At 36.8% G+C, this 24,367-nt stretch overlaps 1 protein-coding gene across 5 annotated transcripts in view; it reads left to right on the top strand.

Annotated features, from left to right (window-relative positions):
• CdGAPr (GTPase-activating protein CdGAPr) overlaps positions 1-24,367 on the top strand; it is a 78,931-nt gene that overhangs the window by 45,658 nt on the left and 8,906 nt on the right. For 4 of the 5 annotated variants that reach the window (XM_089843602.1, XM_089843601.1, XM_089843599.1 and 1 more), the window contains 11 exons: positions 1,611-1,720; positions 7,474-7,558; positions 8,224-8,520; positions 17,000-17,095; positions 19,505-19,627; positions 22,774-22,954; positions 23,038-23,187; positions 23,253-23,500; positions 23,566-23,753; positions 23,828-23,970; positions 24,026-24,227. In XM_089843602.1, coding sequence (XP_089699728.1) covers positions 1,611-1,720; positions 7,474-7,558; positions 8,224-8,520; positions 17,000-17,095; positions 19,505-19,627; positions 22,774-22,954; positions 23,038-23,187; positions 23,253-23,500; positions 23,566-23,753; positions 23,828-23,970; positions 24,026-24,227 — 1,823 coding nt within the window. The remainder of the gene's footprint in view (positions 1-1,610; positions 1,721-7,473; positions 7,559-8,223; positions 8,521-16,999; positions 17,096-19,504; positions 19,628-22,773; positions 22,955-23,037; positions 23,188-23,252; positions 23,501-23,565; positions 23,754-23,827; positions 23,971-24,025; positions 24,228-24,367) is intronic. The other variant, XM_089843600.1, reaches the window with a different exon arrangement.

Genomic DNA, 24,367 nt, shown 5'->3' with positions numbered 1-24,367 from the left:
TGCGAGCCAACCAGCTTTCCTTCTTTTCAAGGAACGTTTTATTTTGGGGTTCGCGGGGTTTTCTCATGCTTGTAAACCACCGCAGTTTACCACGATTTTTAACGAGTGGCAGCTAGGCAGGGCGATTAGCATATTCCTTCTTCCTTTTGTTATTTTAATTAAGCACGTCATTTGAACCCGCACCGGTGCCTTTTCCAACAGATCTTTTTCGTAAGTTAGTTTACATCAAAACCAAGGCTTAGCGAACGTTTGCAATGACTCTCGCTTTTGTGTCAATGTATTTCCGTATAGATTTAAAAGGACTGGTGCGCGAAAGAATTTCCCGCCTTACTCAAATTAAAATAACGTTGTTTTCCTCGCTAGATTAGTCCCCGTCTTTTTTGTCTTAGTTATCTGACAGTATGGTATGTGGGACGAGCCAAGGCTTAGGAGAAAGTATGTGTGTAGGGGTTAACGTACGGTGACCTCTCTGCTAGCTAGCTAGGTTTGCAGTCTGCACCAGTAGAAGTGATTGCATTTTCTTCTACCAGACTACAGAAGATTCCGATCTCCCCAGTCAGCGGAATTCTTACTGTCCCAGAAATGAAGTTGTTTTTCTTCCGCTTTCCACCCCCCACTTCCCCAAATAATGTAGAGATGGCATCCAGTGTTAATTGCCCATAGACCGTCGTGCTATAAAGCTTAAAGATACGCCAGATCTACGTTGCTGAGCCTAAATTCCAATTTATGCGCGACAGTGTGAAGTGAAAGGGTTATTTAGGATTGCGTTTAAAAATAGCTAGTAACGTTTATGTTTAGTAATCAAGATAAGCTGTATTTAACACTATTCATCCATTGTTATTGTTACGTTTGTGTTATTTTTTCACTGTTAGATCTTGATTTCGAACAATTTTTAAACAACCATGTAATCTTAAAATTTTGGGCATCAACTTAAAGTTTCGAAACACTGATAATTCTTCGTTTTTTTGTAGCTTTAGTGGTAGCTCCATTGTTTTATTGGCCCATTTAGATCTATTTTAAGACATAAATTAGACCTTAGATCCTAACTCATCTCAAAACCATCAAATACATTTCTTTTCTCACCACAGAAAATAAAAATTTAATCTTAAAAGCGAATTTTTCTGTTAAAAATAGATATGTTGTCCATATTCAATTGTATTTTATAGCTGCGAGGGAAAATTATACCGTTTGTTTGCGAGTTTTAACGGCTAAGGTGTTTTGGACCAGAAAATAATAAAGAGATTCCATTCTTTTCTTCCAGCTATGACGCGTTTTCTGTATTGTGAATTGTTTTTGTTATAAATCTCTATCTCTATAAAATCAACTTCTCTATTTCATTTTCGCTTCAGTAGGTTTTTTTATTTATTATTTACTTAAAATTTAATAAGAGTTTTCCGAAAAATTCAATAGGAAAACCCGACTTGGGATTTTAGATATTTTATATTTAACTTATTTTACTGTCAAAGTATTATTATTATCGATTTATCTCCGTTTTTATCTTTAATCCCGGCTTATCGCTTACGAAACCTTTTTGGCTGTTGACGTCATTGCGTATGCTTAAAGAAAAATGGTTTCCAAAAATTGAATTTCTCTATCGTTTCCCGTTTCAGGGTGGCATGTGTTCCGTTTCGGACACGATGGAATCGATCCATCAACGTGGAGGACCCAACAGTCCCATTGCTTTTCAACCCGGTTCAGTTCGAATCAAACATCTAACTCGGTAAGCCTAAATTATTGATTTTATAAGTAAACACATCCACGGTAAGATCTTTTTAAACCGAGTGTATTTTTATGTCATGGCCAATATCGTTATTATGTTATGAACCTTGGTGGAGATATCTCTTGGCATTTCTGGTTTTATACTTAAGCCCCATTCAGACTGTAGAAAAATCTTACGTCCTGTCGGTCGAAAAGGTACGTTCATTTCCCTGTTCAGACGACGGAGCGGACGATTTAAAACGAGTCGACTTTCGAATACTAAATGATAAAACCCTCCAAGGGAATATCGTTTCCTAATGCATAGCTCACTCGATCACGCGTCAGTATATGGCACGATCGAGTGAACTATGGCTAAGTAAAGGCGCTTAGGAGGTGGCGCCATCTCGACGCTGCTAGATGAAATTGAAAATTTTCAAAATTAAACCCGCCAATATTTTACGTTGTCCATTTCAAGTGTCTAAATAAGTAATTAAGCAAAGCGACGACTTCACCAACTTGAAAGTAAAGATATTAGTCTGAATGGGCGTTAAGAATCATCTAGCGAATCGAAACGAAAATTAGCGGAAGTAATTCGGGTCTCGTCTCCTTTTCATTACCATAATTTGGCTTCGTTAGACGCGGGACTGGCTGGCTAGTCATCTAGGGAAGAGAACGCTTCTTTCTTTCTCTCTCTATCGTTTCGTGACCGCGAACAAAAGAATAATAAACTTAAAACGGCCAATGGTGGCTTGGCTCCAGCGTCTATCTCCCACCATCCCACGCGGAACCGCCAAACTGCTACATCCCAGATTATGTGGAGTTCAGAGTTTTTCCAAGAGGCTATACTAGGGCCTATAGTCATTTTGACCTCGAATTGAGTGTGGAGGAACACTCCATCCCGCTATCCGGGGAATATTATTATTAATGCTAATTGAGAACCCCGGACGCGCCAGAACTTTAAAACTTCTTATTCTTTATTCGTCTGAATCGCCTCGTTTTGAAATTTTAGTAAATAAAAAAAAAATGCTAAAATTGTTTTTTGAAGCAAATGGTACTTCTTAAAAATATGGTTGAAAATGCTCTTAAACGGAACTCGTGACTGATCTGTTGAGATCTAGGCCTAAATGGAAGGTGGAATTTTGTAAGCCTGATAGATAATTTTCCCAAACTGATGGAAATGCTTGTCATCTTACCTTTAATCGTTGGCATCCTTCGTGTGCGATCCTCACTCACGCATCCGTCTCTATTTTAATTTTTTTTGGACGAAAGGGGCTCGTCCAGAGGTCAAGATCGGAACGGAAGGTCACCTTCATCACCACTTTGTTTTTCCGTTATCATATCCTTACCCTCCCTTCATTCTCATTTTTTGTATTTCCTCGGTCAAGGACTAAGGAGATCTAGACACTGCGTGTCAGACAAGACAAACTATCCTCCTTAACAACACGCCAGCACTACTTAGTTGTTGACATAAACTATTGTTTATTTCCTTTTGTTCCATCCCCCCTATCCTACCCCTGCACGTTTAAACTAGATAATCAAGGACTTTGTAATGTTAAAGAGGACCTGCGAAGAAGTGTTTTTTCGTGTGAAATGTACCAGAAGAAATGCAGATCCTCATTGACCTTGATGTACTAATATCACATTCCTTGTTTTTTTTCTATCGACAAAGTTAACAGTTTTTGCGTAGAGTTTCTTAAGTCCATGGGTAATAGTCGAGTAGTATTTGTATTTTCGGTCAGATCCGTTTCTTGGTGTTCAGTTTTAAAAGCAACGTAAAATAATGAATTCCAGAACGTGCCCGTGTTCCTATTTTACATGCCATTTTTGCTTAAAACCCGCATATATGCAATTTTGTTTCGTTTACCTAACTTAAAGCCATCTCACCCTCTCCCCAAATAACTGTATAATTTTTAAAACAATTCGCGACTTTTTCTGTACCTTCCTACGCTATTTTTTTTTTACTTAAGTGTTTAAATTCCTCCGAACTTATTTACCATACTTGGATCAAAGCAAGACTAGGCCTATAGTGCTACCAAGGTACTCGAATTTGACCCGGGGGTGTTATATCTATAGGAAAGTTCAAACTTTTGTGGTGGCCCATTTTTCGAGTCGAAATTTTGGGCGGGAATTGTCGAAAATTCAGGCCTTTCTACACTAAGGATCTCGCCACCTTTACCAAGTTACAAACCATCCCTTTTCATTTGAAGAATTTTATAAAATGTGGAACCGCTAGTTCGGTAATTTACGTTGGAGTTAAGCGTGTATTTGTTGTTTGTGACGTCTCTTTGAATGAAGGATAACTTAGGAGAAAGGGAAGCGTCTCTCTCCATTTAGCGTTCCACTTTATTACCCAAGTTAAAGCGAATACATTTTGTTGCTGGCGTCAATGTGTAAAAGGAGTAAAATCGGGGAAATATAATGAATAGTGAAACCGACTGGTAATTTGATCCTTCTCTTCGGATTTTCATTTTATCTCCTCGGTTTGAACATATCTCTCTGTCAAAATGGATCAGAACGAGGAATAGGTGACGAAAGAAACTTTTCCACATGGACTTTATAATTATAAATAGGGCCAGAAATGGAGATTTTAATTTTTTGCTAACCACCCGAAAACAGCACCGAACTTAGTGCAGTGTTGTCAGACCCTCTTCCTTCAAGTTAATTTAGTCAAGAACTGGACTGAAGTGCTAGTCTTTATCTCTGTGCAATCTCTTGACTCACAAATGGCCTGACAACACTGGTCCAAGGGGATAAGCCCCCTTTAATGTAAACGTCACTACAAAACTTCCGGTTTTCCTGTCCCTACAAGTGTTAAAAGTTCCATGAAACAACAACCCCTTTTTCGATCACGATGGAGGATCTATCTTTCATCTCTACCCCCTTTTAGCTTCAGCTTCAGCTTCACGTCACACGATACCACTCCGATAAATTTAGCCCTTTAAGGCTTAAGGCTTCAATGTAGGACCGTAGTATAGGGTCACAAAGTCGTAACCAAACTCCCGGGCCTCTTTTCAAATTAGGAATTCAATGAGAGTGATGTCATCAGTTGTGAACTGATGTCAGAACCAGGACGGGGACAATCTGACTTTCAAATCCCAGATATGCCTATCTTAAAAATAATTAAGGAAATCAAATGAAATTTGACAACTCAAAATGCAGTCAGAATTTGGCGCGAAAATAGAAAATTCCACGTGCTTTTCAAATTTAATTTCAAATTAGCCTAAACGTCTAGGTTATCGTCCGTTTTTAGGTCAGTTTATTTAACTCATGTCAAATTTCATATCCACCCTCTGGACGTGACGTAATTTTGGCGCGTACCAACGAATATTTTAATATAGAAACGATATAAAAGGTGAATCTAGATTCTGGAGTTCGTTTATACTTGAACTAGCCACGGCGGTAGTAATAATAATAATAAGAGAAATTCCAGTAATATATATATATATATATATATATATATATATATACACCTTTTGTTGAAAATGTCACCTCGTTTTCACCGCAAATTTATGACTTTGAAACTAGAGTATATACTCTCGCAGAGTTTAATTTTCGAAATGAAATTTTGGATTCTTCGCGTTTTCAACAAAAGGACAGATATATTTATATGTACAGGGTGTTTCTGAGATGTCTGCTATAAATTAAGGGGCAGTGTTCTTTGGGAAATCAATTTTGAGTTTCCATTTTGCTGTCCGGGCCACTGTTTTCAGAAACACCCTGTATATGTAATATCTTTCTTACCGCAATTGGGCACTAAATGGAATTCATATTTTTGAAAAGAAAAGTTTATATTACATTTTCGGCACTTAAAACTGCGTTCTCTCTCGCAACGACGTAAAAGTGAGTCTTTCAATGAATTCAGGTCGGGTTTATTGCTTTAAAAAAACAGTTATTATTTCATATTTATCACAAAAACTATTTATCAGCTTTCTATTTAATGTTTGCATTTTGAAAAAATCGTAAATATATTTAGGAAGAAATTTTATAACTGTTTTACAAAATCCCAAGTTTATTTTTTCCAAGCTCAATTCATAAACTTATTTTAACTTAACCGGAAGAGTAAATATTGACTAAATTTTTATTTAGTTTAGTTTAGTATTTAGGTACAGTATACCTCTAACGGCAGTTCGTATTTTTCCCTGTTGGTATACGGTTAAAAGCATTCAACTGACACTACACAAGTTTTACCTATAAAAGCTCCGGCACGAATTAAGTTATAAATAATCAAAATAATAAAATAGAATTTAGGTTAGGGTGTCCCCTCCTCCTGTTAAAAGAGGGACCTATAAATTTATAATACTTAAACATTAATTACTTAGAGTAAATTGAATGTTAAAATAAATTTTATTTTATTTAACTTCAATAACCAGTGTTTTTAAAGAAAATTATTCAATGGGTGGATTTCTTCCTTAAGCCTTGGTTGGCTTCGTGGCAAAACTAAATGTTAATTATATTTTAATTTGAAACCTTTAAAACCCAAGCTTTTCTCCTCAAAATTCTATTTATTAAACAAATTATAATTTCACGGTCAACACGTTATCTACAATTTGTATTTTTTCATTCAAACAATATCACATTTAAATATTAAATTTAATATATACACAATAACCTCCAGCTCCCTTGACCCGTCGTCTGCTAGTTGATCTTTAGAAAGAAATTAGAAAAGATAAAGACAAACTCGCTTATCTCTTTCTTTTTTGGCCATTAAGTCGTCAAGTACCGATTACCACCATCGAGTGGCGTGTCACTAATAGGCTCTTGTTTTGAAAAAGAAATAAGAAAATATGAAATAGAAAGTCGATTCGAATTACCGTCGAAAACCTAAAGTTGCATTGCATGCTGGGTCGGGTTGACACATTTTAGTCGTTCAAGGCTAATGTCTAGTAATTTTCTATATATACTTAAAAAATATATATCAAGGAGTAATTTTTGTTTCATTCTTTCATCAACTCTCTCTCTCGATTCAAAGTCTCGGTCGTTTAAAGTTTCGAGGAAAAGCTCTTGAAAGGACACGAAAATTAAAGGGGAAACACGCTTTAAGTACATAAAATACTCGACTTTAATCAATGTACCGAAACGAAATCAAGAGTTGAAAATTTAAAAAAAAAATTATTTTTATTTTTGCTTATATTCGCCTTCATCTTTTGAATATCTTTCAAAAGTTTTAGGAGCGGTTTTTTTTAAGTGAATTTTAATAAATAAATGTTGAGATATTTTAGAATTCTGGAAATATAGGTAGGCCTACATTTAAAAAACAACTTAATAGTGTTTCATCATGTTGACGTACTGTGCTTACTGTTAATAGTTGAACATGACATCATCACGCTTACCGCGCACCATCAAGGTAACCTGGATTTTCGCGTCATTAGGTACCCAAGTTTAACCTCCAAGGTATAAATATATATATACCGAAACACTCGTTTAATGTGGGCGCCTTTTCTTTTTTGCATTCAACGAATCAACGCGCTATTCAACGCGTCATAGCGGGCTAAGATAGCTATATGGGGCTGTCAAGGGCCAACCAAACGTTAATGTTTTATTTTTTTCCCTTCCTATATACCCCTAATAGTCGTTAAATTACCTGGAGTTTCTGTATTCCATTCTTTTACAAAAGCATCGAAAAATAACCTTGGTGCGCACGGTGCTGGTGGTTCCTTTTCATTCTTTAGAAAATAGTGAAATAATTTTGTTGGTGGTAGTAGGGGGGATCTTTTGTTGCTGTTGTTTTTGTACCTTTTTTTAATGTTGCTTATACTTACTCTCTTTTGGAAACAGATCTCAAGAAGGTTCCAGCCGATTCCCCAAATTAGACGAATGTGCTCATTTCCATTATGAACACGTCGAACTTGGGCCTCTCAAAGTAAGTTTTATTATTATTTTTTGTAAATGTTCGTGGTTAGTTCAACCTAGTGTTGTAAAGTGATTTTCCTCCTTTTTACCCGGGTTCACTTCAAGTATGGCCCTTTTTTGTTCAAAAATCGTGAACCAAAAGAAAGAAAACCCCTAGAAATGAAGAACCCATAATTTTAGATGAGTTTACTGAGTATACTGTCCATGGATTGAGTGGATTTGGGTTTGAGTTTTATTGGGTATCGCTTAATAACCCTAGTACAGTTTTCTATAATTAATACTGGTGTTGTTATAATGGCGTCCCCTTAACCCTGCAATATCCCCTTGACCTTTGACCTCATCGCTCTGTAAATGGTTAACAACCTTATTATATTTGGGCATAAAAATTAATTCAAACATGGTGGCAACTTCAATTGTATTTTTAGATAGATGCCTTTCATATTTTCAAAAAGAACTAATTATAGGTTACCTTTTTAAAGGTACACGTTAGGTTTTTTTATTTATTCTTCAAAGGTGATTTAATGGGATTTCATTTAGGCCTAAATAATTCTTCAGTTATATTCGTCGAGGGGGCAATAACCCTCGTGTTTCTAAACTCCCATTTAATGATTTTAGTAAAATGGGAAAGAGAAAAAAAAGAAAAATCAATAATTCTTTGTTTTGGTCGGTTGTTAGGTTTGTTTGTCGGATGAGAAGCAAGAGGGTGGTGGTGTTGGCGGCGGTGGATGTGGTGGCAACAAGTCTCCGGCTTTCGTCGTTCCTGCTTGTGGCGCTGATAAGGAGAACGAAGGTGGTTGGTGGCTCTGCGTTCAGATAACCAGCAACACTCGCTGCTGGACCGTAAGACGTAGCTACGACAATTTCCGGATGTTGGACAGGCAGTTACACCGGTGCGTCTACGACCGGAAGTACAGCTTGCTTTCCGAACTACCGGCCATCGAACGGCTTCCGTCGGGAGAGGAACCCAGACAGGTCTGTAGTAGTTTCTGTCCATATGCGATACATTTTATATATATATATTTCTTTATAATCTTGGAGAAATATGTGACTATAACGTACTTGGTACTATTTAGAAATTATTACGCGAACCCTATCTGTATAGACTGTTCTATTAAATCCAGTTGAGAAGCAGAAACCACAGGGATAAAAGAGGTCACCTTCTTGGGTTATTTCCTAGGCGCCTAGAAACACCGCTAGAGGCAGTGCGAGTGTAGTGAACACTCGGGCTCCGTCTAGCGTTGCCTCTTGTTATCAAGGAAATAACCCAATATGGCGGCCTACCTCCCGCATCTGTGTGTTGGTTTCCCTGTAACTAACTAATGCAAGTGTCTATCGCTTCCCCTAAACTGTGAATGGAACTTCAACTTAAAAAAAAAAGAAGTGGCCTCTAATTTGATCGATGTCCCTCATATCTTCGTCTGGCACCCCTTCTAGGATATCAATGTTTACCATACAGCACCCCATGTTGTACCACTATGTATCATTCCACCCTTAAAGGCAGGTAGTTGCCGCTTCCCTTACCATTAGCGTTTATAGATGTAAAAAAAAGTTGAAATACCCACGAAAAATTAATCCCCTGAAGTGTCCTCTTACAATGTATCAACTCTTTCCATCACGCTACTGCTACTAGTCTAGAGCAAGGGGTCCATTTAGTTTTTTATTTGAGAGCAGAAATTTGCATTAGAATATCTTGGAGCCTCTTTAAGCGAACGTAAAGTACAGTAGAAGAGTTTCCAGGTGGTGTTTTGCATAATCAGATATAATGTAGGCGAAATATGTTTTGTCACGAATTATTCGACTATCTTCTTCTACTTCTATTCCCAATTTCACATTTCTTTTCAGATATAAAGAGTTGAGGGGTAAAATATTTCATAAAGGGTTTAATTTTTTTTTGGTGGTACTCAAACATATGGTTTAGTTTCTTGCTAGGTTGCTGCTGGGGGAGTTTAGTTTCGATTAAGTCTCGCGTAGGATGTCTTGGCATCTTGTATAAACATGTCGAGAGAATCCTTAAAGGGTTTAAATATCGACACCCCCGGTTTCGTTTGTTGTATCAGCGTTCTTCTTTAATTCCTAACTCGATTAGAAACAAATTTAGAAGGAACCACCCACCCAAATTTTTCTTTAAAAGTATTGCATGCTGAAATATGAATTACGTAGTCCCAAATACTTACTTGCTTTTAAATGTTGAGGCTTTTGATGTCCCAAACGCTCTGGCTGTTGTAGGCCCAAGTATTTGGTGCTGTTAGAAAAAGGACAATTGAACACAATTGCGTTCTGGCGCTACAAAGTTTTTATGCATTTTGAAAACCCTGGTAACAGTTGTTATTGGAATTCGGTGTTTTTGTCAAATTAACATATTTCACATTCTCTTTTCCGTTGGAGACGTCACGTGGGTTGTTATTTTCATCGAATTTACGACGTGATATTCTTGGCGGTTCTTTTTTTTTTCTAAGCAAATACGCCCATCCTCAGTCGCGTTCTTTCACTTTGTATATTATAACTAAACAATTGGGAGGAGTCTTCATTATTACATTAGGTTTGTTTTAGGGTTGGACGCGATATTCATACACACCAATACCGCGAATTATATTAAAAGCCGGCCTGCGTGGGTATACATTCACCCTTAATGTTACCAGTTATAAAATAACGAAATTCCATTGGGAATCTAAGCTTATTTCCACCATGCATGCACCTAATAAACCATTAAAATCATTGGGGCGAAAAACATACGTTTTCTCTCTTTGTTTTGTCACATGGTCGGCTGGTCTTTCAAACACGAAGAAAAAAGGCCTAAGTTGTGGCCTCTTGACTAGAGGAGCGCGTGTAGTTCTTATATTTGTTCTGTTTTTGCCGCCGTAGTTGCCACGCTCGTAAATGGCACGCGACGCCCTTTTGGGTCAACGCGAAGAAGAAATACGTATCCCGCCATTCGCACTTTTCACCGTCACCATAGTTACCATTCTAATTACGCCAAAAATATAATTTAAAGCAAACTCCGATTGGCACAAACTTAATGGAAAAAGCCTCTTACTCTTGACGAGTTTTGCTTGTTTTTATTATATTCCGACGTGAACTCGATCCAACCTTTCATTTCGGTATAAGTTCAAATTGAAATATCTATTAGGGCATGGTAGAATTTAATTAACAAGCATACCATTTATTTCCATACGTTTCTAGCTCTCTTAATCCTTATCATATCCTATGGCTTGGACCCCAGCACCCGGAACATTGACGAATCCCCAATACTAGCTATAGTCCCACCCATAATCTCATCTATTGAATTCTGTAAACCCAATACATCCAGGGCCATTATTTCTACAATTTCTGGATGTATTTTCAAACTAGGATGGTAGCTGGAATACCATGGGAAGCCGTATTTACAGGGGCTTGGGACCCTTGTTCACCCTTAATATTATCGAAAGAATGATGTATTGTTCTCGGAAATGGTTCTCACAGTCCTTGCACAATGAGATTTTTTGGTCGTTTTCCTTCCTCGATGTAGTCATCTCTTTTACCATATATACGTAACTAGGGATGGGAGACACCATATCGCCGAGCTACCACCACTAGCTACACCATCCCGTTCCGTTTATGGTGTAAGAGGGTCCTTGGCTTACTGGTTTTGTTATAAAGTGGCTGGGAGTTACGCGTGTCTCTGACTCACTCACTCCATTGAGTTCGAGAGGAAAAGGGACCCACGGTACCTGACTCAGTCAGTCTTAAAGCAGGCCCTGCCGGGAACCCATACCAGACTGCTTGGCGGCATGCAAGGCTCCCCAATTTTTTAAAAGGGGGAGGGGGACGCGTTAGTTTTTATAAATGTATTTTTACGCAATCTGGAGACTAGCTGGATTTGTTCTCGTTCCTTGCGTATATTGAGGAAGCTAGAGACGCCTATAAGCGCCACCCTCTTTTTTTCTGTAGGATGAATATAAGTTCTCCCTCTTTAGCAAGCATCCTTCCAATGTTGCTCTTTCAAAACAGTCGTCTCTTTGCTCTTGAGCGTCCGTGGCGCGATAACTTCCCACGTTTGTCGTCTCTCCATCCGCTGAGAGAAACTTAGCTTGCCAAAAATGCGAAATATCTGACTTTTTTTTTGTCTCTCCGCCTCGTTTCGTGTCTCCCTGGTGTTCTTTCTCCAAAATAGACGTACGGGATCGTTTTAAATTCATAATTCTCTTAACTCGCGGACGGAGCAGCGGGTTCCTGCGGTTTTTCAGTCTCCTCGCGTTCTAAATACGCTGCTCAGGATTTTGTCCATCTTACTTACGTTAGAGTGAATTCTGTCCAGTTGGACGTACGTCCTTGTAATTTATTTGGAATTATTTTTAACTGGAAGTGAATTATTTCTCTTTATTTTTAATGACGCGTCTTTTGAAAAGAGATTCACGAGCTTTTATTGTGATTTCCGGCGATTACGATTGCGACAAAGAGTCATGATTTTTTCGCGACAAGGAGAATTATGGATGATGATGAGGAATATTGTTGTCGTTGCGGAGAAGGTGTCAAAAGGAAATGGGTGAGGTTATATACGTACATATCCTCTGGTATTAATAGTTATAATAAAATTAGTAAGGTAACTAGATGTATATATGTGTAACAAGCCTCAAGAAACTAATTAAAAAAAATTGTAGTACATTTTTCCATTTTAATTGGAACTTAATTAATTCAAGGCTGTATACTGTTCAATATTCATGATGTCGTTGAGTTAGTTTAACTGGTGTTGTCTAATTCTTCTAAATATACGTTGAGCCATGATAATGATTGAAGACACTCTCTCCCCCATCCGTAAAATTTCTAAAAATAATTTAAGCAAAATCTTCAGTTCAGCTAGTTCTTCCCTAGAGTTTTAAAAATAGCTTAGTTCTAGCTGCTTCGAGCGTGGGTGTCTCACCATGGTCACGTGTTTTCCCAAAATTGCTTTGCCAAAAACTACTAAAACTCGTGACGTAAAAGCGAGAGGAATATGGAAGAAATAATAAAAATATAAAAAAAATTAAACGCGTATTTCCATAACGCTCCTAGCTCCATGCTCGGGTTTTATTTCGTGGAATTTGCTTAACCTAAACTTCACTAGAGTTTCTTTTTAATTTTTTTAGAGTGATAACATCCGTACTGTACTGTTTTAGTTCCTTTTCCCCCAGCTCTTACATCAACATCGTGGTTAAAATTTAACAGACGAATATTACAGAATTGTGGTCTGTTTTAGGCAATTTTTTCTTTTCGTTTAGAAAGTTCTGTTTATATTAGCGGCGAAGGTTTTTAAAGACGAAAAGAAAAACGTGTTAATTTTTAGAAAATGTCGGCTTTCATCTTTTAATAAAAAAACCCGAAACTAATCACTATGCCAGATTATTTATTATGGTTGTTAGGCGGTTCTTATACTTAGAAGTTTTTTGACGTCGTTTTAACATGCAGTTTCGTTAATGCCAAATTTATAACTATTAACATAACAGATTAGATTCCGGAATTAAATTAGTAATCAATTCCATTTTAATTTAATTTAAATTAAATTAATTAGCTAAACAATGGAAGGGTTACGTGTCGCGTATGACGACGACATCACGTCAAATATTTACGTATTTAAATATATTATAAGCCTTGGTAAGTTTTTTATATATATTTTTCAAAATTTAGGTTTAAAATTTAAGTGGGATATAAATTTCATCTCAGTTACCGAGTAAAATGTGTTTAAAAAATAAGCACTTTGAAGGAATTAGGATTAAATTTTTTTATATATACAGGCTCTTAAGTTTTTAAAAGCTTTTTTATTTTATTTAGTTCTAGGCCTAGTTTAGCGGTCGTAAAGAAATTTGAAGAGTCAGTAGAGGTATCCTTTTTAGGGATAGAGAACTCTTTTTATACTTAAGCCTCTTTAATGTATAATAGCAATATAGGCACCTCCATTTGAAGTAACTATAAAATAATACTGACAGTTTGATTATTAAAGAGAAGGAATGAAGGGTTCGATATTGAACGCGGCGTGACGCTGCCAACACTTTTTAGGAGTTTCCAAAACGCCTCTAATGATATTCCCATAATTCTACCATTGACGTATACGGGGTTAAAGTGAAGTTGACACCTTTAAGTTTTACCCCTACCCCTTATAACGGTAGTCGCAGCTTGAAAATGACTTTAAAATAATGAATATTTCATAATTTGAACCGCGTATCTATCTATTTACACTAATAAATAAGATGCGAGCTAGTATCCCTACGCGTTAGGTCCTCTCATGACGTAATGTTTTACTAGGACCGTAATTGACCACCTTAGACCTGAAACGTCATCCGTAGGATCTTGTAAGCTAACGTAATCGGTCGTATCTCCTTTAAAACTGTAGATAAATTCCTGGTTCCAATTTTACAATTAACCTTCACTTTAATCCTATTCCCGCTCCCTCACAAATCGAAATATTGACGCTAGAAGTACGTTTCCCCATGATTCGAACATATCACTTGGTGGTGGTGCAGTGTATGGGAAAGAAAAGTACTTCAAAAATTCGTCCTACTGGGATTTAAAATGAAGGTGAAAACGAGTTAAGATCCCAGCGTGGGCGAACGATTTCATTCTAGATACAGAGTGTTTCGAAAAGGCTATGCCCGATTTTTAATTCTCTTTGACCTTAAGGACAAAATTTCATAGATTTTCCGCTGAGAATCACCGTATTTCGGTCATACCATCCTTTTATTAACACCCTGTACCATCCTAGTATATATACCGCGAATCTTTCCTCAAAAATCTACCCCGTTGAGATATTAATAATATAATCAGACTTCTTTTGATTTTAACTTCAGGAAGTTTCGATTTAAGCAGCTGGTGGTAGAGTTTCGAAAACTTTTGTAAAAATCTCCGTCGGTTATTAGGTAGTAGTTCCCATGTCATTTCGAGTTTTACGGTTATAAGCGTAACCAAATATAGTATGTGGTATAGCCAAGGGTTGGTATGGTGACGGCTGACTCTACATAATCGTAAATAGTCTCTTGTTCCATTCATTACGAGCGCCTAAATATAGTCGAGACGCTCATTAGTGTTCGCTAAGTTGTCGAGAGGCTAGGCCTACAATTGGTTCTGTTTTGCGGGCCAAGTTGTTTAGTAAACTATACTTTTTATGGCCCGGCCGGGTGCCTTTCCTAATTTGAAATAGAATTACGGTCAAAAGTCTTAAGTGTTTTAAGGAAAATTAAATGAATTTTAACTTTTAATGAATCAACAGCTATCGTCCTAAAACGTGTTCTTTTTTTTTAAATAGTTAATGACAGTTGATTGGAAAGGTGTATTTTTGGAAGTTCATAAGTAATCTGTCAAATATTTGGTTGCTTTTTTGGGTGGAAAATTCATAGCCTAAAGGGAGTATAACTCTATGATAGACTGGAATAAATATAAGTAAATGTTCAGGGGGGGGGGGCTAAATTTGAAGGCAAAGGGTTTTCAATTAATTTGTTTTTGGTTAAAGAATTTTGGGTGCAACTTTTATTAGTTACATAAGAATTTTTTTTACCCTTCAAAAGATTGGTTGTAACTTATTAACCAAGATAAAAATATCGTTAATAATTAAGCACGAGGTATCTAAGTAACTAACTGCGTGACGTCATGGTCACGATCGTGCCCTTTTAGAAGATAATGATTACTTTTTGGGCTTCCCACAAGAACCAAAATTTAATTGCAATGATGTATATATATATATATTTGAAAGCAATTTTCTTTTACTTGGTCTCATTTCTTTCTAGGCGGTCTCTAGCTTCTTCCCTGATGTAAAGATAATTTTGGTAACAACGTGGGTTTCGTGATCGCTTTTTAATTAGAGATTATATTCGCGTGTATAGCCCAGGTACATTATCATGTTTCAATTTTATTTTTCATCCCTGTATCGCTCCTGAACCCGAAGGGATACATTTTTTTTGAAAAATTTATTATTAAAGTCAAAAACTATTAAACTTTGTGTGCATAAACAAAGCATCAACCAACCCCCTTTGTTTCTTTAGTCTTTGTAAATGGGTGGAGAGTAATTTTAAGGGAAAATTGATCACGATAATTATCTCTTCTCTCTTCATTGGATGTAACCGTTTTGTCCTAATTATAAACTTTTTTCATCGATTAAAATGAAGTAAATTATTATTTTTTATCTTCTTCATGGGAAAGTTTAGTTCATACATAATTTCCTGGTAATTTGGAGCGTGTCTTTTATTAATTAAAATACCCGAATTTACTATAAAGCTATTAATTAAAATTATCGGGAGTGATTTTATTTCATTATCCGGGTAGAGTCTTCAAGATCCAATTTCTCAATTTTTTTAATAGGTTTTTAAACCGTGTAAAAGATTATTTAGAAATAATTTGCCCATTGGCTAAAATGCCCAAGGGTAAGCTTTACGTGGTTCTGAAATAAAGTTGGGAAGTGTTAGCTAGCTAGGTCATGAAATTTCAAATTATAATATACAGAGTGTTACAGTGTGGTAAAATTAGAGTCGAAAATGGTCTTAATTCTGACTACCATTTCCTAGTTATGTTTGTAGGAGTGTTTTACGTATGACCCCGAACGCGTCCCCATCTCCCTTCATTACATTATCTTCACGTTTAGACACCAAGTTCTCTAACACCTCGTTATCCCAAGGTACATGAACTCCGGATAGATTTTTATATCATCTAGCCAAGAACTTTCTTCTTCTATTTTTTACCACTGACAATGGATGATTTCGCTCCCCTTCGTCTTGTTTCAACCTGAATATTCAATCCCTATATAGTCTAACACTCATTAACGCCTGTATTAGTGAATAAAGCAAACTCTGATTGACTGACTCTCTTTGCAAAGAAGCTAGTTTTCTAGTTTAGGCGCGCGTTTCGCTTGATACCAGCTAGGGGGTGTGAACTTTTACGTCTAATGGGGACTATGGATGCTGAGTTTTTATTTTGCCACGGGTTTTTTTGAAGGCGGAATTTCTAAGCTCTCGGGGGTTTCGCTGTATGATATAACGAGCCATTTGCAGCTGCTTACCATCATTATTTTCATCCTCATCCTCTCCCTCGCTCTCCATCCCTCCATCGGATGCGAGATGCCATCCCCATCCCCATGTTGCAAGAATTTCAAGATTTTCCATTCTTGTACTTTCCTTCCATATATTTCTCCGTTATCCAATTATTGAACAAAAATGAATCTTGTTTACACTGTCTTACGATTACTAAATAATACATAAAGTTTTCAGACTAGGAGCACTGATACCATTTATACCAAGAGGACGGTACTTTGTCCGCCAAGTAGCTTGGAATCCTGGTGTAAATGGTATTAATACTCGTAGGCCGAAGAAAGATTGCTTAATATTTTGTCTGTCTGTTACGTGGTCGTAAATTGAGCAATCTGGAATTCTACACTAAATATTTTATTTGTTTGTTGATATTTATGATTCATTGTTGGTTTTAACCATAAATTTTATCTTTATCTTGGTTTTCGCAGGAAGCCTTACGGGCCATGTTAACGGAATACCTAGAAAGATTCTCGCAATTAGCTGGTAGTCTCATTAACTGCGGCACTGTACTCAACTGGTTGGAAGTAAGTACACATATTTGTTTATTATTATTATTCCTGTTTTTATTTGTCGTTAAAATTTTTTTATTCCGCATTCATTTTCTCTTAATCTCGACAAATGTATTGTTAATAAACCCCCTTCTACCTTATTTTTAAATCCTGATAAATGACATCAATAATAAAATTTTGGGAAACTGTTATTATTAGTGTAAGATAAAATCATAAGTATGCCATTTAAAACTGGAACGTCTTGCTCTAAAACCGTATTACCTATGCTGCCTCACTAGGGGTCGCGTTTATATGAAAGTTTTATCGGCGATACCAAAGATTGTTGGGCCATACTTAGTGTTGTTATAATACCTATATTAGTATTATTTAATCTTTTCTTATAAGTATATACGACTATCAAAGGCTTAGTAGGGGAAAAAAAAGCAACCTACAGAAGCTTATCATTAAATTTGAAAGAAAAATAAACTCCAGTATATAAGATTTATCAAACCGCCGTGGTTTTAAATTTATATTCTGTTTGGTATAATTTCCTCTCTCAATGTAGTTTGTGTTTTGGTTCATTCGTATAAAGCGGAGAAACCTCTTTTATTTTTCTTTATTTGTGTCTACATAACTGAGCCACCCACACAGAAGGAAAAAGTCAGACCAAAATGGTTCCCGAGTTAAATAGCCCGGAACGAGAGTGTATATATATTTTCGTTCGAGACACCGAAATCACTTATTTAAAAGAGCTATGGGTTCAGTCGGTCCGTCCCGAGTTAAGCCTGTAGTTTAGTCAAGAAGTGATATCTAGTTTACTAGGGAGAAGGTATAAATTCGCTCCACATCCAGTCCAAACGTAGGTCCGGACGGAGTTAATCCCCGCCGCCTCTAAATTTCAACCAGCCAGCATCTCATTGGTTCTTGAAAACTCACGTCAGCGCGACGCGAATGACGAAAGTTACTTGTATTTTAGACTGAGAGAGGCGATATAGCCCGGGGCCTCCTTTTACGTCCCCCCTTGTATTTTGAAAGGGGGACTGGGACTATGGCGCACGAATACCTTCTCCCTAATAAACTAGATATCACTTCTTGGTTTAGTATCGCGGGTACAGGGACCTTAGGAGGAATGTTCTATGGACTTGATTGATGAAATGTTCTATGGACTTGATTGATGAAATGTCGACTGGAACAATGTTTAATATCAGGGTCTTTCATTGAATGTACTTCCTATCCCGTCTATTATATTACAAACGTATTAATTTACTGTCGCTCTTTGAATTTCCGATGTATGCGATGAGTTCTTTTTTTTTTTAACCTTGAAATTAATTTTATTCCTCTCATCCCGCACGAGGTTAATATTTATGTTAATGAGGCTTATATTAATTCGTTACTGTTTTTAATTATCTACAAGTACCCTATCCTAGAATTGTGGTGCTTGTGAAACTGAGATTGAATTGCGGGTCTACGTATTTTGCAATTATTGTTTTGAAATACACAAAGCACAAACAGATAAGCGAATTAAGTTGAGGTTTCTATATTGTTAGCCCAAGATTAGTTAGGAAAATTCAGTTCCAAGACAGACACAGTTATGACGTAATTGTACCAAAACCTTAACGTCAGTCGAAATTAAACGCTATAGTAACCCTTTCAATTCTCGAGTTGTTTGTTAAAAATGAGTTACAACCCTTTTTTTGGAGTCTATGCACGCCGAATCAGTTTCTTTTTAATATTTAGTAGGAAATAAAAGGCCATTTAATATATTAAATTGCTCGGGGCCATCCTGAATGTACGTACACGCTTCTCGAATTAGATTTTCTTTTGAAGTAAAGTCTTTATAATATATAACTATATATCTCTCCCCCGTAAATAGAATATAATAAAAAACTGGAACTTCTTTAGGATTTAAATCTCTATTTAATCTGTAAAAATTGACACGATTGTGTCAAAAGAAAAATTGTAACGCCCGCCGACGCCGCCGCATAAGTCCAGTTATCGTACAATGTCTTCATTTGTTTAAATTGGTAAAACTAGTCGAGCTGACACGAGTTGAGTGAGTGAGGGAGAGGAGGGCCAACGATTTAACTTCTATATTTAAGAGTCTTTCATTATCGAATCCAGAAGTCGTATTGTACCTGAATTTGTTTAGTTTGTAATAAGAATATTGCGTGCTAGGCGAGGCGATGCAAACAAATACGGATAATAAGATTCTATTCATTTTAAGTATATGGTATTAGTTAAATATATTAAAGGTGTAATTGAACATATTCATGGTCGTAGTTTAAGCTTAAAGTGTACTCGTTCCCCCCCCCCCCATAATCTTGTTTAAACCCCCCCCTCTCAATCTAAATCTCTTGAATTATTGTATTTTTATTTTTTAAATCGGATTTTTCTGGTACTGGTATTAAGATTAGGTGTTCTTGTTTCTTCCTTTTTTAATGGCAGTTGGACAATCGTGGTAACCGTCTCATCGTTACCGACGAAGCCGCTATTAATACGCCAGCAGTCGCGGCTGCTTACGTTGTCAAAAGATATCGTGCCCAAGCTGTAGACGAGATATCATTTGAAGTAAGTCCCAATTTTATACCTTATCATTGGCTAAGAGAGCTTGTACGATTTTGTAGTGTTTAAGGGGCTTGGTTTGCCCGAAATTCCCTTTGAATACACGATATTTCATTGGAGAATTTTTTCATTGGAGAATTTTTTGTGGCACATAGTCTATCTGGCTAAGAGAGCTTGTATGATTTTGTAATGTTTAAGGGGCTTGGTTTGCCCGAAATCCCCATTGAATACATGTTCTTTCAAGGGAGAATTTTGTGGCATATATTGTCTATCATGAAAAATAATTAATGTTCTTTACAATTTTGGTTTTCGTAAGTTCAGTAGAACCGCTCGCGTTTCAGGTGCATGCACGGTGTGAGGTGTTATTCATTAGATTAGGTAGTTTTTTGTTTTTCAATTACAAGACTATAGAAATTTGAGGGGCATCACACCTCTACCACTGTTTTTTTACGGCTTGGGAAGTCTAGTTCCTTTCTCAAACAAAGGTGATCATTAATCAGAACCTGTCAAAAAGAAAACAAAAAAACACAATTTCTCCATCCTAGTTTCTTAAGTTCTATAGTAGAAACTTTCATTAGGTTTTCAGTGGCCAAAGTTTATTTACGCTTTTAGTTTCGCTATAAGGCCTTCCGAAATTGTTTGCGTGGCAACTCCACTCCTCCCATCACAGTGTATGTTGCTTCTTCAATTAAAGAGAAGCCCCAAGCCCCCTTGCTTCTGCCGCGCCTGGAAATCTATTTTAGACATTTTGGGGGCAAAAGACTTCATCTAGACGTTATGGTCTGATGCTGAGAAGAAAGAAACTACGTAATTCTGTAGATCTACAGCATCCCATAGTGTTTAGTCTACCCTGTATATGGTCTATGGGTTATGTTGAACGTGATCTTGAAATGGATCAACTCGGCTAACTATAGTTAAAAAGGGTAAATTAATTTTGAGCTAGTTTCAGTTCGGTTTTTGACAATCTTGAGTGAGTAAGAAATATATCTGCTAGATTCTAAATATAAACTAAATGATCTTTGCTCGTATAAACTAGGCCTACATATAAATCTAGTTGAGTCAGTCGACTTCGTATATTTCTATTTTTCTCAAAAGGCGTATAATAACTAGTTTTGATTCTTCCCAACTCTGTCAAGACACGGTATGAATGATTAAAAGTTGTTGTATATATCAAATTTTAGTTTTGAACTGGTCCCCCCATCTCCCCCCCCCTTTGGGGTTATAGCCATCCCAGTATACTCGGCGTGATGTGTGATATTGTATAAAACGCCTTTTCTCGCAACAGCCAGGCTTTAGAAAGAAATACAGTTCTCTTTCTATGGACGACCATTCAACAAAGAAAATCGTTTATATTAATCATCTTTTCTGTATAAAGGAGAAAGGGAATGGTCCTTATTTTTATAATAACCTTTCGTTTCTAGCGCTTTATAATTTGGACAACTGTAAAATAGTTTTTTTTTTCTTTTTGGCCTATTTAACGGATTATTTTGGGATTTATTTATTTATCATTGTCTTAATTAAATTTTAAAGTTTAAAAGGTTGTAGGCTAGAGGAAGGTTGAATAAAATACCTTAACAATTTATACATTTATATCGCGTTAGACTTTTGACACGACCTTTGAACTCCCCGATGATTCGATTTAAAGATTCAAAACGGAATTTCCTTTTCATAATTAAGTTACTTCTTCGTGAAGAGGCTTAAAAAGTTAAAATCGAGGAAAGTAGGGGGGTTTTTTAAGCTTATTTTGACCTATTGGCCCCCAAGGATGGCTTACGGAGGTCACCGGGTCATTACTTATTAGTTTTGACATGGATATTATATCTGGTATATCAAGGCCATAGCGGTTAAACCTCCAATTGAAGATTCGGTAATGTTTCTTTTTTTCTGGTATTAATAACCAAAAGAGGACAAAAAACTGTTGGTTTATTATCCAATCGCTCTCTCTCTAAAAATCGACTGGGAAAAAGAAGTCCTCCCACCCATTTTTAGCGGGCTTGTAGTTGTTGTAGGAAGCGGTCTTGAAAACGATGTGCTTTTTCCAAATTTCCCAAACGTTGCCAGCCGCCATCGGTTTTTCCCGTATTCTCTCTCCCATCCTGAGCCTGGCATTTCAGTCTCTGGTTTCTAAACCAGAGGAGAAACTAGCCATTTTGCTCCGTCCGCGACTACTGCGTGCATGGAGTTCTTATCCAGGGATTTCCTATTACGTATCCTCCAATAGAAAACGTAACGTACGTTTGGATTCGTTTCATGGTTATCTGGATTATTCCAACGCGATAGTTCATGATTAAATCATAAATATTATGACCATTTCCGTGGCTAATGTCAATGTGTCGGGTTGTCCGCGGTTGTGCATGGCATTGTGATGTCGTCAAGTCCGCTCGCGATACATGTAAATCGATCTGTTTTTAAGCGAGAGTATAAATGAATGGAGAAATTATCGCAGAAATAGACCTCTGTCCGCGTGAAGAGCCTGGTCACTTCTTGTGACGTCACGGTAAGGCGTTATTTTTTTCCTGGAATCAGTTTGTCATCGTCAAATTTTAAAGGGAATATTGAGTGTGAGGGGTGATGGTAGTATCCTGCCTTTCAATATACATGTGGTTATGGAGGGATATCGTGCAGTGTCACTTCGCTAAATTAAACTTTTTCTATCGTTGAATTCAATTTTGATGTTTAAAGATAGAGACACGCTTCGTAATAAATAATATTAGAAGCAACCGGCCTTTGAACGTGTCAGGCTCTAAGAGAATACATCGTGCATTGCTACTAAGCTAGAAATTACGTTTTACTTTTTGGAATTATTATTTAAACTTAAATCTATTACGATTTGAAGTTAATTTTTTTTCTTGGACGTGAACTACCTACCTAGACACCCGAAGAATAAAAAAAATAAACCGATTTAGTAGATAATAATTGTTTCCTCGGGGGGTTTAAGTGGATAAGTAAGCCGCCTGACCTCGATACTTTTTCACTGTGGAGTTCCTTGACATTAATGTACTTGGACAACTTTTCATTAATAAGGCACGGTTTTTTTTTCTAATAAAACTTTCCTTTCGCCACACAAATAGGGATGTTTATTATATGGTTAAATTATAGGTGGATTCTTTCTCTAAATTAAATTACAATGATTGTTGTTATTATCTGTTAAGGTAGGAGACATGGTTTCAGTCATTGACATGCCTCCTCAAGACGAATCCACGTGGTGGAGAGGAAAAAAAGGTTTCGAAGTTGGTTTCTTTCCTTGCGAATGCGTCGAAGTAATTGGCGATAAAGTTCCGCAGTCTCTCAAAGTGCCAAATTCTTCATCCGCAACGCAATATTCCAAACCTGGTATATCCATAACTACGAATTATATAACTGCTAAGTTTTAGCAACGTTTCATTTAATTTAATTAACGTCGTTTGTTCATTTAGTTTTAAGGAAACACGGCAAACTTATTGCCTTCTTCAGATCATTCCTAGTGACCCGACCTTCACGGCGAAAACTCAAACAAAGCGGTATTTTAAAAGAAAGAGTTTTTGGTTGTGATCTCGGTGAACTGTTGATGAACACCGGTCGAGACAGTAAGTGAATGTGTACGGTTTTATTTATATTTTCTTTTATTTTAATCGTGAATATATTTCTGTAGTTCCATTAGTTTTGAAATGCTGCGCGGAATTCATAGAAAATCACGGAATTGTGGACGGCATTTACAGGCTATCTGGTATCACCTCCAATATTCAGAAACTTCGACTGGCCTTTGACGAAGACCGGGCCCCTGATTTGTTGGACGAAGCCATTATTCAAGATATTCATTGCGTGGCGTCGCTCCTTAAAATGTATTTTCGAGAGCTGCCCAATCCTTTATTGACTTACCAACTCTACGATAAATTTGTGGTAAGTCTCCACCGCCTTAGATATCTTCGAATTTGGGTTTCAAAAGATATTGCTCCTTTCTTAAGACCGCGGTCCAATCAGAGGATGACGTGCGTCTCTTACGACTTCGAGACGTGGTTCAGCAGCTTCCACCCCCTCATTATAGAACTTTAGAGTACCTGATGTGTCATTTAGCTCGTGTAGCCGCTCATGGCCAACAAACTGGCATGACCCCTAAAAACGTCGCCATTGTGTGGGCACCCAATTTACTTAGGTAAGTACTTAACAACTTTTAATGTTGAAATATAGACACTGATTCCAATGACCCCTCCCCATGAATATAAACAGGTCAAAAGATCTAGAAGGAGGAGGAGTGGGTGCCCTTCACGTTGTGGGCGTTCAAGCTGTTTTAACAGAGTATCTCATTCGATACGCTGATATCCTATTCAATGAAAAGATGCCAGTCTTCCAAAGTCCCGATTATGGACTAGGTACATTAATTATTAACCTTATTGGAATGCTCGTTATTTTAACCTAACCGATTAGTTTTAATTATAGATACGCCTAAAAGAAGTAGACCAAAGTCATTGGCTATTTCAACTCCGACGAAATTGTTAAGTTTAGAGGAAGCTCGTTCTAGGGCTTTATCGACAAACTTACCACCTTCTCATCAAAAATACATCGATGTGGGACCGGGTCCCGATAATATTCCTCCTAAATATCATACGGTTATTGATCTTCCTCTAGGGTAAATTTTTATTCATATTTATTTATTTATTTATTTATTTATTTATTTATTTATTTATTTATTTACTTGTTTCTTTTAATTTATTTATGATTTTGTTCAATTTTTATTTGAAAATAAAGTCTTTTTTTTTATACCTATTT

This window comes from Phalangium opilio, unplaced genomic scaffold, assembly GCF_054372755.1.
Source record: "Phalangium opilio isolate 3A_F unplaced genomic scaffold, DU_Popi_V2 ptg000070l_1, whole genome shotgun sequence".
Lineage (NCBI taxonomy): Eukaryota > Metazoa > Arthropoda > Arachnida > Opiliones > Phalangiidae > Phalangium > Phalangium opilio.
This window is presented reverse-complemented; position numbering and strand designations above follow the sequence as displayed.